Source organism: Bos grunniens, chromosome 7, assembly GCF_055505025.1.
Source record: "Bos grunniens cultivar Pamir isolate PY7600 chromosome 7, Bosgru_T2T1.0, whole genome shotgun sequence".
NCBI classification, from domain to species: domain Eukaryota; kingdom Metazoa; phylum Chordata; class Mammalia; order Artiodactyla; family Bovidae; genus Bos; species Bos grunniens.
Window position 1 is genome coordinate 11,383,079 of NC_141171.1, and position 12,154 is coordinate 11,395,232.

A 12,154-nucleotide genomic window follows, 5' to 3' on the forward strand; every position below is an offset into this window, starting at 1 on the left:
TGCTCTGTCTCCCACTTCCCAGAAGAGAAGACTGACGTTCTCAGAGGGCATGAGCAGGGTCCCCACCTCTCCACCTCGTCTCGGGCCACAATGTCCCCTTTCTTCAAAGCCTTGATGGCGAACAGCTCCCCACTGGGCCGGAATTCAGAGAGCAGCACCTGAAACCACAGTGGTCACAGGGGTGGCCTTAGTGGCCAGTCTAAGGACCTGGGGTGTGGACCCCCAGCCCCCCAACTCCTTACCCCACCCCATACCTCACCTTCCCAAAGTGACCCCGGCCCAGCACTGCCAGGAACTTGAAATCCTCGAGGGTCAGGGGTGACTTCCTCAGAGGGCTGCAGAAAGACAGGACTGGTGGGGAAGGGACAGTGGGCAGGGGTGGTGGGTGGTGGCCAAGGGAGGGGTGTCACCTGCACAGCGTGGGGCCTGGTGTCTCCTGGGTCTCCGAAGGCAGCTCGGGAGTGGTAGTAGTTGCCTGGATCGGAGAACTCTGTGACAGAGAGAGGAGGTCAGAGTACAATAACCCATAACCACAATGGATATGACCCATCTCCAGTCTGACCTCTCATCTCCGTAAAGTCAAAGCTATGTGTTTTCCAAGAGTCATGTACAGATGTGAGAGCTGGACCATAAGGAAGGCTGAGCGCTGAATAACTGATGCCTTTGAATTGTGGTGCTAGAAAAGACTCTTGAGAGTCCCTTGGACAGCAAGGAGATCAAACCAGTCAATCCTAAAGGAAACCAACCCTGAACAGTCATTGGGAGGACTGTTGCTGAAGCTCTAATACTTCTAACCTATTGCCTTTATTGGTAACAGCCTTATGGAACAACCTAATTCTTTACACCATATGAATATATAATGAAGAATCAAAATTAAAAATTTAAGTTGGAGAAAATTTACCTACTAGTCCATCATTCCCACTATAGAGATAGTTTTAAAAGCTCAACCAGTGCAAACAGGTAAACAATAGGAAATACAGTTTCTCCTGCCCCAGCTGCTCTCCCCAGAGCCAGCTGCTGTTAATGATATCGTGAGTACCTTTCTAGATGTATTTTATACTCATTCAAGCATTTTTGTGTGCATGTGTGTGCACGGCCATCACAGATGTCCAGGAGTGGAACATCTAGGTCAAGATAACACCCATTTTTATCTCAACCAGCTTGCCCTCCCAAGAAGATGTAGTGATTCACATGCCTCCCACTGACTGCCTGCCTGTTCTCCCGCATCCTCTCCAGCATTCAGTGTTATTCAACTTCTGGATTTTTTTCTTTTTTTTTTTTGCCAAATTCATCTATTTAATGATATCATTTAATGCCATGAAGCATATAATATTATTGCTGCCATTTTTTAGAAAATAAGGTATAAAATGCATTCAGTGGGGTGGGTAATGGGACCAGCTCTTACACATGTGTCTACCCAGATGCCTGTAAGCTATACCAGGGGTTGGTAAACTCCGTATTTTGTACAGTCTGTAAGCTAAGAATCATTTTTATGTTTTTAAAGGGTTGAGGAGAAAAATCAAAAGAAGAAAAATAGTTTATGATTCCTGAAAGGGATGTGACACTCAGTAAGGCTTTCCCAGTGCATAGCCACACCCCTTGGTGTCTATATCACATTTTGCTGCTTTCTATGAGAGTGGTATTGACGAGACATCACTGTGACCCGTCTGACCCACAAAGCTGAAGATACTGACGATATAGTCCTTTCCAGAAAAAGTGTACTTGCCCTCTGACCTAGATCAAGCTTCAGAACATTTTCATCATGCTGGCAGGCTCTCCTGAGTCCACCCTCCTGTCAATAAACTGCCTGGAGGAAACCACTAACTTGACTCCTGTCATCGACATGAGTTTTAAACTTGATCATTTTACAGGGTGGTGTGCTAACCGCCAAGAGGTGAAGCGGCTTGGCGTGGGTCACACAGATAGGCAACAGAGCAGGAGTGGGGCCCAAGTGGCCTGGTTCCCGAGCTCATGCGTTTGTCTGGGATAGAAAATGAGACCCCAGCTCTGGCAGAGATGAGCTGTGTGACCAAGGAAGTTCCTGGTGAGAGCTTGGAACTTGAGCTGGGCCAAGGTGGGGTGCTCACCAGACTGGATGGGCTGGAAGGAGGACCCAGAGGGCTCTTCTGGGGTGAGCTGTCTGTCTCAGTCCCAAGGTTCAGCTTCTCCACAGATATGTCACTGCGGCACAAAGAAGGAGGGCGCATCTAAGACCTGGCACCCGGGAAAGCAGCCAGGGGCAGCGGGCCTCCCAGGGCCCTGCCCCCCGCTTACCCTGTGGACCGAGCCTCAGGTCCTGGTGAAGCCCCCGGGCTGAAGGTACCAGTGGCTGTGGCGTTGGGGATGAGCCTGCGGAGCAGCCGTACCCAGGTGGCGACGTCAATGTTCATCTGCCTAGCGCGCTGAAATGCCTTCCCTGGGGAGGGGCGAGGGAGGGGGTGGACATTAGCCTCCATGACACGCGCGGCACCCCTGGTCTCTGCCCTGCCCCGGTTCACCTCCTCACCTTGCTGCTTGGAGAAGATCTTCTTCTGTCGTCGGAGCCGGGGGATCCTCTCAATGACAGGGTTGCGGAAGGTGACCTGAGGGGAGGGGCTGGCGTGAGGACCCTGGCCCTCCTCTAGCATCTTGCTGGGGGAAGCCTCAGGGTCATAGTGTGCACACCCGTACATTTCCAGGGTTCCAGTCACTGTGGCATCGCATCCAACCACAGAGTACCATGCAGCGTACTAAGGGGTCACAAAGCCAATCCATCCTTTGACAGGACCACCTCTTGAAAGCCACCCTGGAAAAGCAAGAAGCAGGCAGGCAAGCAGGCCCTCTTCTAGGGGTGGGGAGCAGCTCTGATCCAACAAGACCTACGGACGACTCCAACAAATGGGAACTACCCTTCCTCTGGTGTCCTGCCTCCCCACCTGTGCTCACAGACCAGCATCACCAGCATCACCTGGGAACCTGCTGGAAAGGGAGATTCTCAGCACCTCCACCCACCCCGGACCCACTAAATAAGAAACCCTGGGGGTGGAGCCCAGCAGTGTGTGTTCCAGCAAGCCTTCCAGGTGATGATGCTGGTATCCACTCATGTGGGGAAATCACTGGTTTCGTGGAATTCTCCCAACTGCATCACATCTTCTGGAAGGTGCTGAAGTCATAGAACTGTGTGACTTTATGGGTGTCCCCGATCTGGTCACCTCTAGCCACGTGTGGCTACTGAAATAAAGTAAAATGTAAGCTGACTGAAAACATCAGTCCCCCAGTCACACTAGCCAGACTTCAAGTGGCTAGCGGCTACTATATAGGAGGACGCAGACACGGAACAATTCCATCTACGATAGAACTCAACTATTGTAGGTTCATCGACAACAGAACTGCAGAAGGTTCTACAGGATGGTGCTTTGGGGAGAACAAAATAGAATGTTATAAGTAAACCCTGGGGACTTCTCTGGTGGTAAAGAGTCCGCCTGCCAATGCAGGAGACACAGCTGATCCAGGCAGATCCCACATGCCGCCGAGCAGCTAAGTCCGTGAGCCACAACTTCTGAGCCTGTGCTCCAGAGCCCATGCTCCATCACTAGAGAAGCCACAGCAATGAGAAGCCCGCCCACCACAACTAGAGAAGAGCCCCAGCAGCAACAAAGACTCAGCCAAGACAAAAATAAAAATAAGTAACATTTTTTAAAAAAGAAACAATCTTTCTTAAAAGAAAATAGTAAGTAAATCTTGAAGACAAGCAGGACTGCCTCAGCACTCTCACCCCTGGCCACCCACCACTACTGTCCACTTGGGTTTTGGACAGTCTTCCTAACAGAAGAATAATTTCATGGCCCTGCCATGTGAAGTCAGCTCTTCTCTGCTCCTTTCCTTCTGTGGTCCTGGATTACGAGATCATGTAAGAATTTTTACCCAGATAGTAAGATAGCCCTTGACTATTTCAAGAATTTTTCTAGATATTTTTAGGAATTAGTAAATTAGTTAGAAATTAGTGAAAAGTGACTAATGTTGTGAAATTCTGAAAGCATTTTCTAGTGAAAACTTAAGAGTAATATAGATTTTTGGTCTGTATAGGCTTCCCTGGTAGCTCAGCTGCTAAAGAATCCACCTGTAATGCAGGAGACCTTGGGTGGGGAAGAGTCACTGGAGAAGGGATCGGCTACCCACTCCAGTATTCTGGCCTGGAGAATTCCATGGACTGCATAGTCCATGGGGTTGCAGAGAGACACAAGTGAACAACTTTCACAGCCAAGGAAAAGCTTCTTTCAGGTTAATCTTTAAACTCACTTGAACCCAATGACTCTCTTGATATTTATCCCATTCCTGAAAACAGAGTTAATTATACAGCTGTTTGTTTTTTTTTTTAATACTGTGCACTGGGAATTTTTTATACTAGGGTTTCCCAGGTTGAGCTAGTGGTAAAGAACCCGTCTGCCAATGCCAGAGACATAAGAGATGCAGGTTTGATCCCTGGGTCAGGAAGATTCTCTGGAGGAGGGCATGGCAATACACTCCAATATTCTTGCCTGGAGAATCCAATGGACAGAGGAGTCTGGTGGGCTAGAGTCCATAGCATTGCAAAGAGTAGGATATGATTGAAGTGACTTAGCATGCATACACTGGGAATTCTGTTTCTTTTTCACATTTCTGATCTTTGTCACATGGTCTGATCTTTTTGCAAAGAAAACTGGTATTTAAAAATCTAAGCAAGTGGTGGGGACTTTCCTGGTGGTCCAGTGGATAAGACTCCACACTCTCAATGCAGGGGGCCCAGGTTTGAGCCCTGGTCAGGAAACAAAGATCCCACATACAGCAATCAAGTCTACAAATTACAACTGAACCCAAGCACTCTAGAGCCCAGGCGTCACAACTAGAGAAGCCCGAGAGCTGCAATGAAGACCCAGCACAGCCAAAATAAATAATAAATTAAAAAAAAAAAAATCTAAGCAAGTAGCAAAATGAAAAAAAAGAATTTTCCCCTAGGGTTAAGGACATGGGGAGATATATCTATACATACATACATACATATATGTATACACACACACACATGTGAAATGAAAGTGTTAGTCACTCAGTTGTGTCTAACTCTTTGTGACCCCATGGACTGTAACCCACAAGGCTCCTCTGCCCATAGAACTCTCCAGGCAAGAATACTGGAATGGGTTGCCATTTTTTCCCCCAGGGGATCTTTCCAACCCAGGGATTGAACCCAGGTCTCCTGCATTGCAGGCGGATTCTTTACCATCAGAGCTACCAGGGAAGCAATTTATATACGTGTGTGTGTGTCTGTGTACTGGATTGGCCAAAAAGTTTTTATGAGTTTCTATAAGATCTTATGACAAAACCCAAACGAACTTCCTGTTCAGCCCAATACATAAAACAGGGTACATTAGTATTTTAGGGGCAAATTTAAAGAATTTCTGAGAATAATTCTGGCTAAACGAGGGGGCCAGTGACTTTCTCTGTGTCTCAGTTTCCTCCTCTGTCAAACGTAACTAGTAACGGTCCCTCTTGCATGGGTTCTTGTGAGGATTTATAAGTCAGTGCCAGCAGAGCACTTTGGACAGGGCTTGGCCATGCGACAAGGGGTCAGCTAGGAATGTCATTTAGACTATGGGCTCTCAATCAGGGGCCGCTGGCCATGTCTGGAGGCATTTTTAGTTGTCATAACTGGTGCGGGGTTGCTACTGGCATCCCGTGGGTGGGGGCCAGGGATGTGACTCAGCACCCTACAGTACATAGGACAGTCCTGCAACCAAGACTTGCCCAGCCCAAATGTCCATAGTGCCGAGGGTCGTGGGTGGGCTCCCCTGATGAGGACCCTCACCCGACAGCACTGGGGAAGGAATCTCTCTGCTCAACTGTGGCTCTCATAGCAATCCCCATAATATGTTGCTTGGTTTTGCTTTTCTTTTCTGGCTTGACAACATTTTGCTATTTCTTCTTCTTTTTTAATATCTTGTTTTAGAATGAAACCAATCCCAGCTTTAGTCATACATCATGGGACTAATTAAATGTACTTTCCTATCAAGGTTCAGAGACTAAGGGGAAAACACATCTTCCCCTTCTAGAAAACCAGGAGAAAGAGACACAAAAAGCATTTTTCTGGGCTTTCCTGGTGGCTTGGCGGTGAAGAATCCGCCTGCCAAGGCAGGAGACAGGTGTTTGATCCCTGGTCCGGGAAGATCCCACGTGCTGCAGAGCAACCAAGCCCATGTGCCACAACTGCTAAGCCTGAGCTCTGGAGCCCAGGAGCTATAACTATTGAGCCCATATCCCGCAATTACTGAAGCCCATGCACCCTAGAACCCGTGTTCCACAAGAAAAGCCAACGCAATTAGAAATCCACACGTGCCGCAACGCAAGACTAGCCTGAGCAGCAACGAAGACCGGGCACATCCAAAAAAAAAAAAGCATTTTCTCAGGGTGGGGGTCAGGCTGTATGTACCTCAGCCACCAGGCAGCCCTGAGGTTCCATGTCCAGCTGCACCTCATGCCTCTCGTTGTCCAAGAAATCCTCCAACTTCAGGAATTTGAGGGCACACAGGCCCCGCTGGTCCCGCCAGAACACAGCCAACTCCAATTCCCGTGCCTCAGGGAAGAAGAGGGCTGTCACTTGGGGTGCCTGAGGCCCCAGGCCCCTCCTCCTCCCAGCCCTCTCACTCGCCCACCTAACTCACCCTCTCCAGTTCCAGGGTAAAGCTCTGGTCCCAGGCGTTGGGGCCACACGGCTTCCAGGATGTCTGTCCCACCACTGTGTTATCCAGCTTGAGCACAGTGCTCACCTCATCTGGAACAGGGGTGGAGGGAGGGTGTCAGGAGATTCTGGGGAGGAGGGTAATCTCTCATATCTTATTAATAAAGAAATCCTCTCTTCCCCTATAATATTCTGCTATGCTATCTGACCAAGCTCTACAGTCCTGCCTTTCACATTAAGCCCTTCAATCCATCTCCAGTTGATTTTGGTGTGTGGTGTGAGGCAGGGATCCAAATTCACTTTTATTCTATATATATATAAATTCCAGCAATATATTCCTAAGTATTCAATCTAAAAAAATGCCAGCAAGTATACATTGGGAGATGCATAAATATAATGCTTACGTAACAGCTCGAAACTAGAAACATCTGCCTATGAATTAACATATACATGGTAATATAGGGTTATTAGCTAAACCATGAAATCTCTTATAGTCAACTATTTTTTATCTAAAAAAAAAAAAAGACAGCAATTTGATATGGCTCAGTCTAAGACAATTAAACCAGGCTAAAAATGAATGAAGTATAATTTCATGCAACGGTATGAATAAATCTCCCACACAATGTTGAAGAAAAGAAGCCGTTACCATGGAATACATTCTGTATGATTCCACATATGTGCAGTTCAAACACAGGCAAATTAAACTGCATTGCTTTGAGATGGTACATGGGCGCTAAAACTACAAAGAAAAGCGAGGAAATGATAGCGGTAAGAGTGAGGAGAGTAGCTACCTCTAGGACAGAGGAAGGGGCTGGAATTGAGGAGGGGGCATGAGAGGGCTTCCAGAGAATTCTATTTCTTGACCTGGGTGGTGGTAACATAGGCGGTTACTCTATTGTCATATTCTTCTTGTATCCATACTTTTATACATGTGCATTCGTTTCTTTTCACATTGTGGCAAAATTCACATAAAATTTACCATCATTATAATTTTCAAGTATACAGCTCAGTGGTACCAAGTACGTTGATACTGTTGTGTAATCATCACCACCGTCATCTCCAGAACTCTTCATCTTTCCCAACTGAAACTCTGTCCCCCCAGGTAAACAATAACTCTCCATTTCCATCCGCGCCCCCAACCACTAGCAACCACTATTCTTTCCATCTCTATGAATGTAACCAACGTAGATACTTCGTATAAGTAGAATCCTATACTACTTGTTGGCTTCCCAGGTGGCTCAGTGGTAAAGGATTTGCCTGCCAATGCAGGAGGCGCAGGCACATGGGTTGAACACAGGGATTCAATCCCTGGGTGGGGAAGATCCCTCGGAGAAGGAAATAGCAACTCGCTCCAGTTTTCTTGCCTGGGAAATCCCACGGACCGAGGAGTCTGGAGGGTTACAGTTCACGGGGTCACAAGAGAGTCGGACACAACTTAGTGACTAAACAACAAAAAGACAAGAAGTATCCCTCATGTTCAGCTGCTAAGTCATATCTGACTCTTGTGACCCCATGGACTGTAGCCCACCAGGCTTCTCTGTCCATGGGATTTCCCAGCCAAGGATACTGGAGTGGGTTGTCATTTTCTTCTCAGGGGAATCTTCCCGACTCCGGGATCAAACTCGTGTCTCCTGCACTGGCAGGCGGATTCTTTACCACTGAGCCACCAGGGAAGCCCACCTGTCATTTTACAACTGGTTTATTTCACTTATGTACTCAAGTTCATCCATGTTGTAGCATGTTTCAGAATGTCCTTTTTTAAGGCTGAAAAATCCAGAGAATTCTATTCCTTGACCTTGGTGGTGGTAACATAGGCAGTTACTTTAGTGTTATTCTTCTACTCATATTTTTAAATGTGTGTATTCGCTTCTTTTCACATTGTGGTAAAACTCGTAACATAAAATTTACCCTTGTTATAGATGTATTTGTACAGAATAGAATCCATTTCTATAGAATAGACTTCTCTGGAATCCACTGTGTGGATGGACCACAATTTTTTTATCCGTTCATCCATCAACAGACACTGGGCTGCTTCTGCCTTTTGATCACTGTGAATAACGCTGCTATGAACATGGGTGTATACCAAAATTTCTTTGAGATCCGGCTTCCAACTCTTTTGAGTATTCATCCAGAAGCAGGACACTGGATCTATGGTAGTTCTATGTTTCATTATTTGAGGACCTGCCATGCTGCTTTCCATGGTGGCCACACAATTTTACATTCCCACCAACAGTGTAGAAGCCTTCCAGCTTCTCCACATCCTCCCTAACACCTGTCAGTTTATCTTGTTCTATTTTACAGTATCCATCCTAATGAGTGTGATGAACGACTTTTTCAGAATGTTACCAATGTGGGAAATCAGGGACCACCCCCAGCCTACCCCACCTCATTCCTCCTGGACATTAGTGCCACTCACTGGTGTTCTCGGCTTCCGCTTTGAGGCTGCTCCTGCCACTGAGACTTCCAGTTCGGCTGTAAAGACCTCGGGCTGGGCGGCTCAGGAAGGGGGTGCGGCTGTCAGGGGTCCCAGGTCCCCCCACCGAAGGTGAAGGGTTCCAAGGGATGGTCTCTGGAAGGTCTCTGCAGCCCACCACACGCACCTCCAGGGTCCCTGAGAGAGGGTCAGGCTCATGGGGTGGGTTACATCTGGGGCAGGACAAGGGCTGCAGGTGAAGTGGGCATGTGCAGAAGTGGCCAGCGTGCAAATGGGAGTTGGTGAGGGACAATCGGGGTGAGGCAGGGGGTCTGCTGCAGAGATGGCTGTGCCCAGAAGAGAGAAAACAGGGGACAAGGTGGAAGGGTGGGGCAGTCTGGGGAAGGGCTCTAGATGCTGAGGTTCAGTGACAGAAGAGCAGTTCAGAGTGCAGGCCAGAGGTCCAGGCGGGGGTGAGCCAGGTAGGACTGGGGGGGTCCAGGGTAGGATTTGGTAGGCTAGTCTGAGGTCTGACACTGGGGCTGCGGTCTATGGTAGGACTGGTCTGGGGAGGTAGTGGCTGACGGATCTAAGAAGGGAGGGGCTGGCTAGTCTGGGGGTGGAGGGTCAGAGGTTCAGGACTGAGGATTCTGAGAGTGAGGGACTATGAGACTGAAATCGGGGACTCTGGCTGGAGAGAGAAGACAGGGCCCTTCAGGGAGGGGTGGGGAAAGTGAGGATGAGACTGTTATTGCTGCTGTTGTTTAGTCTCTCAGTTGTGTCTGACTCTTTTGCGACCTCATGGACTACAGACTACCAGGCTCCTCTGTCCATGGAATTTCCCAGGCAAGAATACTAGAGTGGGTTGCCATTTCCATCTCCAGGGAATCTTCCCCACCCAGGGATCAAGGATGGGGAGACGAGGGCAAGAGTCTCTGGGAGGGCAAGGTGGGGTGGGAAGTCTAGGGTCCATGGGTCTGTCTGGCGTGGGGAAATGGGGCGCAGGGCTACAGGGTTGGGGTGAATGGAGAAGGGAGAGGACAGTGGGATGGGAGTCCAGGACTGGGGAGAATGAAGATCCCAGTTGCAGGTTTGGGGCTTGGGGGCTCAGAGGGGCAGGAGTCTAGAGCCAGGAGGGTGGGGTCCTGATTTGGGGCGGAAGCAGGGGAGGACAGGAGAGGTGTCGGGACCCACCTGTGAGTGGTGCAGGCTTGCTCAGGGTGCTGTAGTGCGTGGCGGGGAACGGCCCGGCCAGGCGGGCGCTAAAGGCTGCGGACGAAGCCGCGGCGAGCTCTTCGCGCAGCAGCCGCCCCTTCGGGTGGTCAGCGGGGAGCTCCCCAAGCCGCCGCTCCAGCGCCTCCCGAAGCAGCCCCAGCTTCTGGTTGGACTCGGTCAGCTTTTCCTGGGCCTGAGGTGGGAGAAGCCTGGCCGGGCTGGGGGCGGGATCCGGCACGCCCCTCCCCCAGGCTGGCTAAGTCCCACCTGGAGCTCCTCCTCAGAAGCCCGAGCCCTCAAATCATCTGGGTCCGACTTGACACATGAGTCCCCATCCCATGCTGAAGCCCCACCTCTCCGGGTCGATGCCCCGCCCCTCACCTCGCTGACGGCTTTGCGGTCCGGAGCCTTGGCGGCGCTGAGCAGGCGCAGCACATTCTTGGCGCCCTCGGCCACCGCGTGCTCCACTCGGAAGTGGTGACGCAGCTCCTCGATGCGCAGCTCCACTGCCCCCAAGTCCGGACTCCCTGTGGGCGTGAGACACGAGGCAGTGAGGCCAGCTTGAGCCCCGGCTCCAACCATCCTGGTTCTAGAGACATGCACCCATCTGTAGGAAACAGGCACTGGCCAGGGACAGATAGCCGTCAACAAGCATCACTCCCTCCCAAGGTAGGGGGTCATGGGGACAGTCACACTGTCACCCACGGGCAGACAGCCACACATGGACCCGGATACTGTCACTCTTTTATCCAGACACCATCACCCACAGAGCCAGTCCCAGGGATGTAGTTAAGCTGCCACCCAGGGGCAGACTTATATACAGACACACAATTAACACATACTTAGAGAACTTCCCTGGTGGCCCAGCAGTTAAGAATCTGCCTTCCACTGCAGTGGATGAAGGTTCAATCCCTGGTGAGGGAACTAAGATCCCACATGCTCTGGAGCAACTAAGCCCATGTCCCTGCAACTACCAAGCCTGCGCACCACAACTGGAGAGTCTGTGCACCGCAAGGAAAGATCCCGCATGATGCAATGAAGATCCTGGGTGCCACAACTAAGACTCGATGCAGCCAAATAAATAAAAATAAAACACACACTTCAGAACAGATACGTTGCTGATGGGAACACAAGTTGCTTTCCAATGGAGGCAGTTTGGCGATTTCTGTCAGAATTATAAATGTATCTACCTTTTGATTTAGCAATCCCAGTTCAGGTACTTTATCCCATAGAAACAACTTTGCACTTGATATATGTTGTTTTTGTTTGGCCATACCATGCAGCATGTGGGATCTTAGCTCCCTGACTAGGAATTGAATTGCACCCTCTCTCCCCTGCAGTGGAAGTACAGCATCCTAACCACTGGACTGCCAGGAAATTTCCCTTGATACATGTATTACACGTGGTTATTCATAGCCTTTTTTTTTAAGAGCAAAAGATTGGAAGATACCTCATTTCCTCTAGTAGGGGTCTGAGTAAATGAATGGTGACCACCCACACCGTGAAATATAACGTAGTTGGAGGAACAGGAATGGTGTCAGATAGATGTCATCAGACTGTCAGAGGGTGACAATGGCATTGTCACTTTGTCACTAGTGTAGGCCTAAGCACACACATACCCACACACTCTTACAAAGATGCCATCACACTGCCACACATGGGTAAGACCGATATTACAGACACAGATATATACCTTGTCTGTGCTGTGCTACGTGCTACCATTTCAGTCGTGTCTGACTCTTTGCAACCCCATGGACTGTAGCCCACCAGGTTCCTCTGTCCATGGGATTCTCCAGGCAAGAATACTAGAGTGGGGTGCCATTCCCTTCTCCAGGGGA

General features: G+C 49.4%; 1 protein-coding gene across 4 annotated transcripts in view; it reads right to left on the reverse strand.

Moving 5' to 3' along the window:
• The window catches only part of PKN1 (protein kinase N1), a 28,815-nt gene that overhangs the window by 3,682 nt on the left and 12,979 nt on the right, over nt 1-12,154 (reverse strand). For all 4 annotated transcript variants that reach the window (XM_086408807.1, XM_086408805.1, XM_086408804.1 and 1 more), the window contains 11 exons: nt 10,698-10,843; nt 10,296-10,509; nt 9,105-9,299; nt 6,672-6,781; nt 6,440-6,583; nt 2,507-2,582; nt 2,275-2,416; nt 2,088-2,181; nt 411-490; nt 260-335; nt 67-158 (listed from right to left, as the gene is read on the reverse strand). In XM_086408807.1, the coding sequence (XP_086264933.1) occupies nt 67-158; nt 260-335; nt 411-490; nt 2,088-2,181; nt 2,275-2,416; nt 2,507-2,582; nt 6,440-6,583; nt 6,672-6,781; nt 9,105-9,299; nt 10,296-10,509; nt 10,698-10,843 (1,369 nt within the window). The remainder of the gene's footprint in view (nt 1-66; nt 159-259; nt 336-410; nt 491-2,087; nt 2,182-2,274; nt 2,417-2,506; nt 2,583-6,439; nt 6,584-6,671; nt 6,782-9,104; nt 9,300-10,295; nt 10,510-10,697; nt 10,844-12,154) is intronic.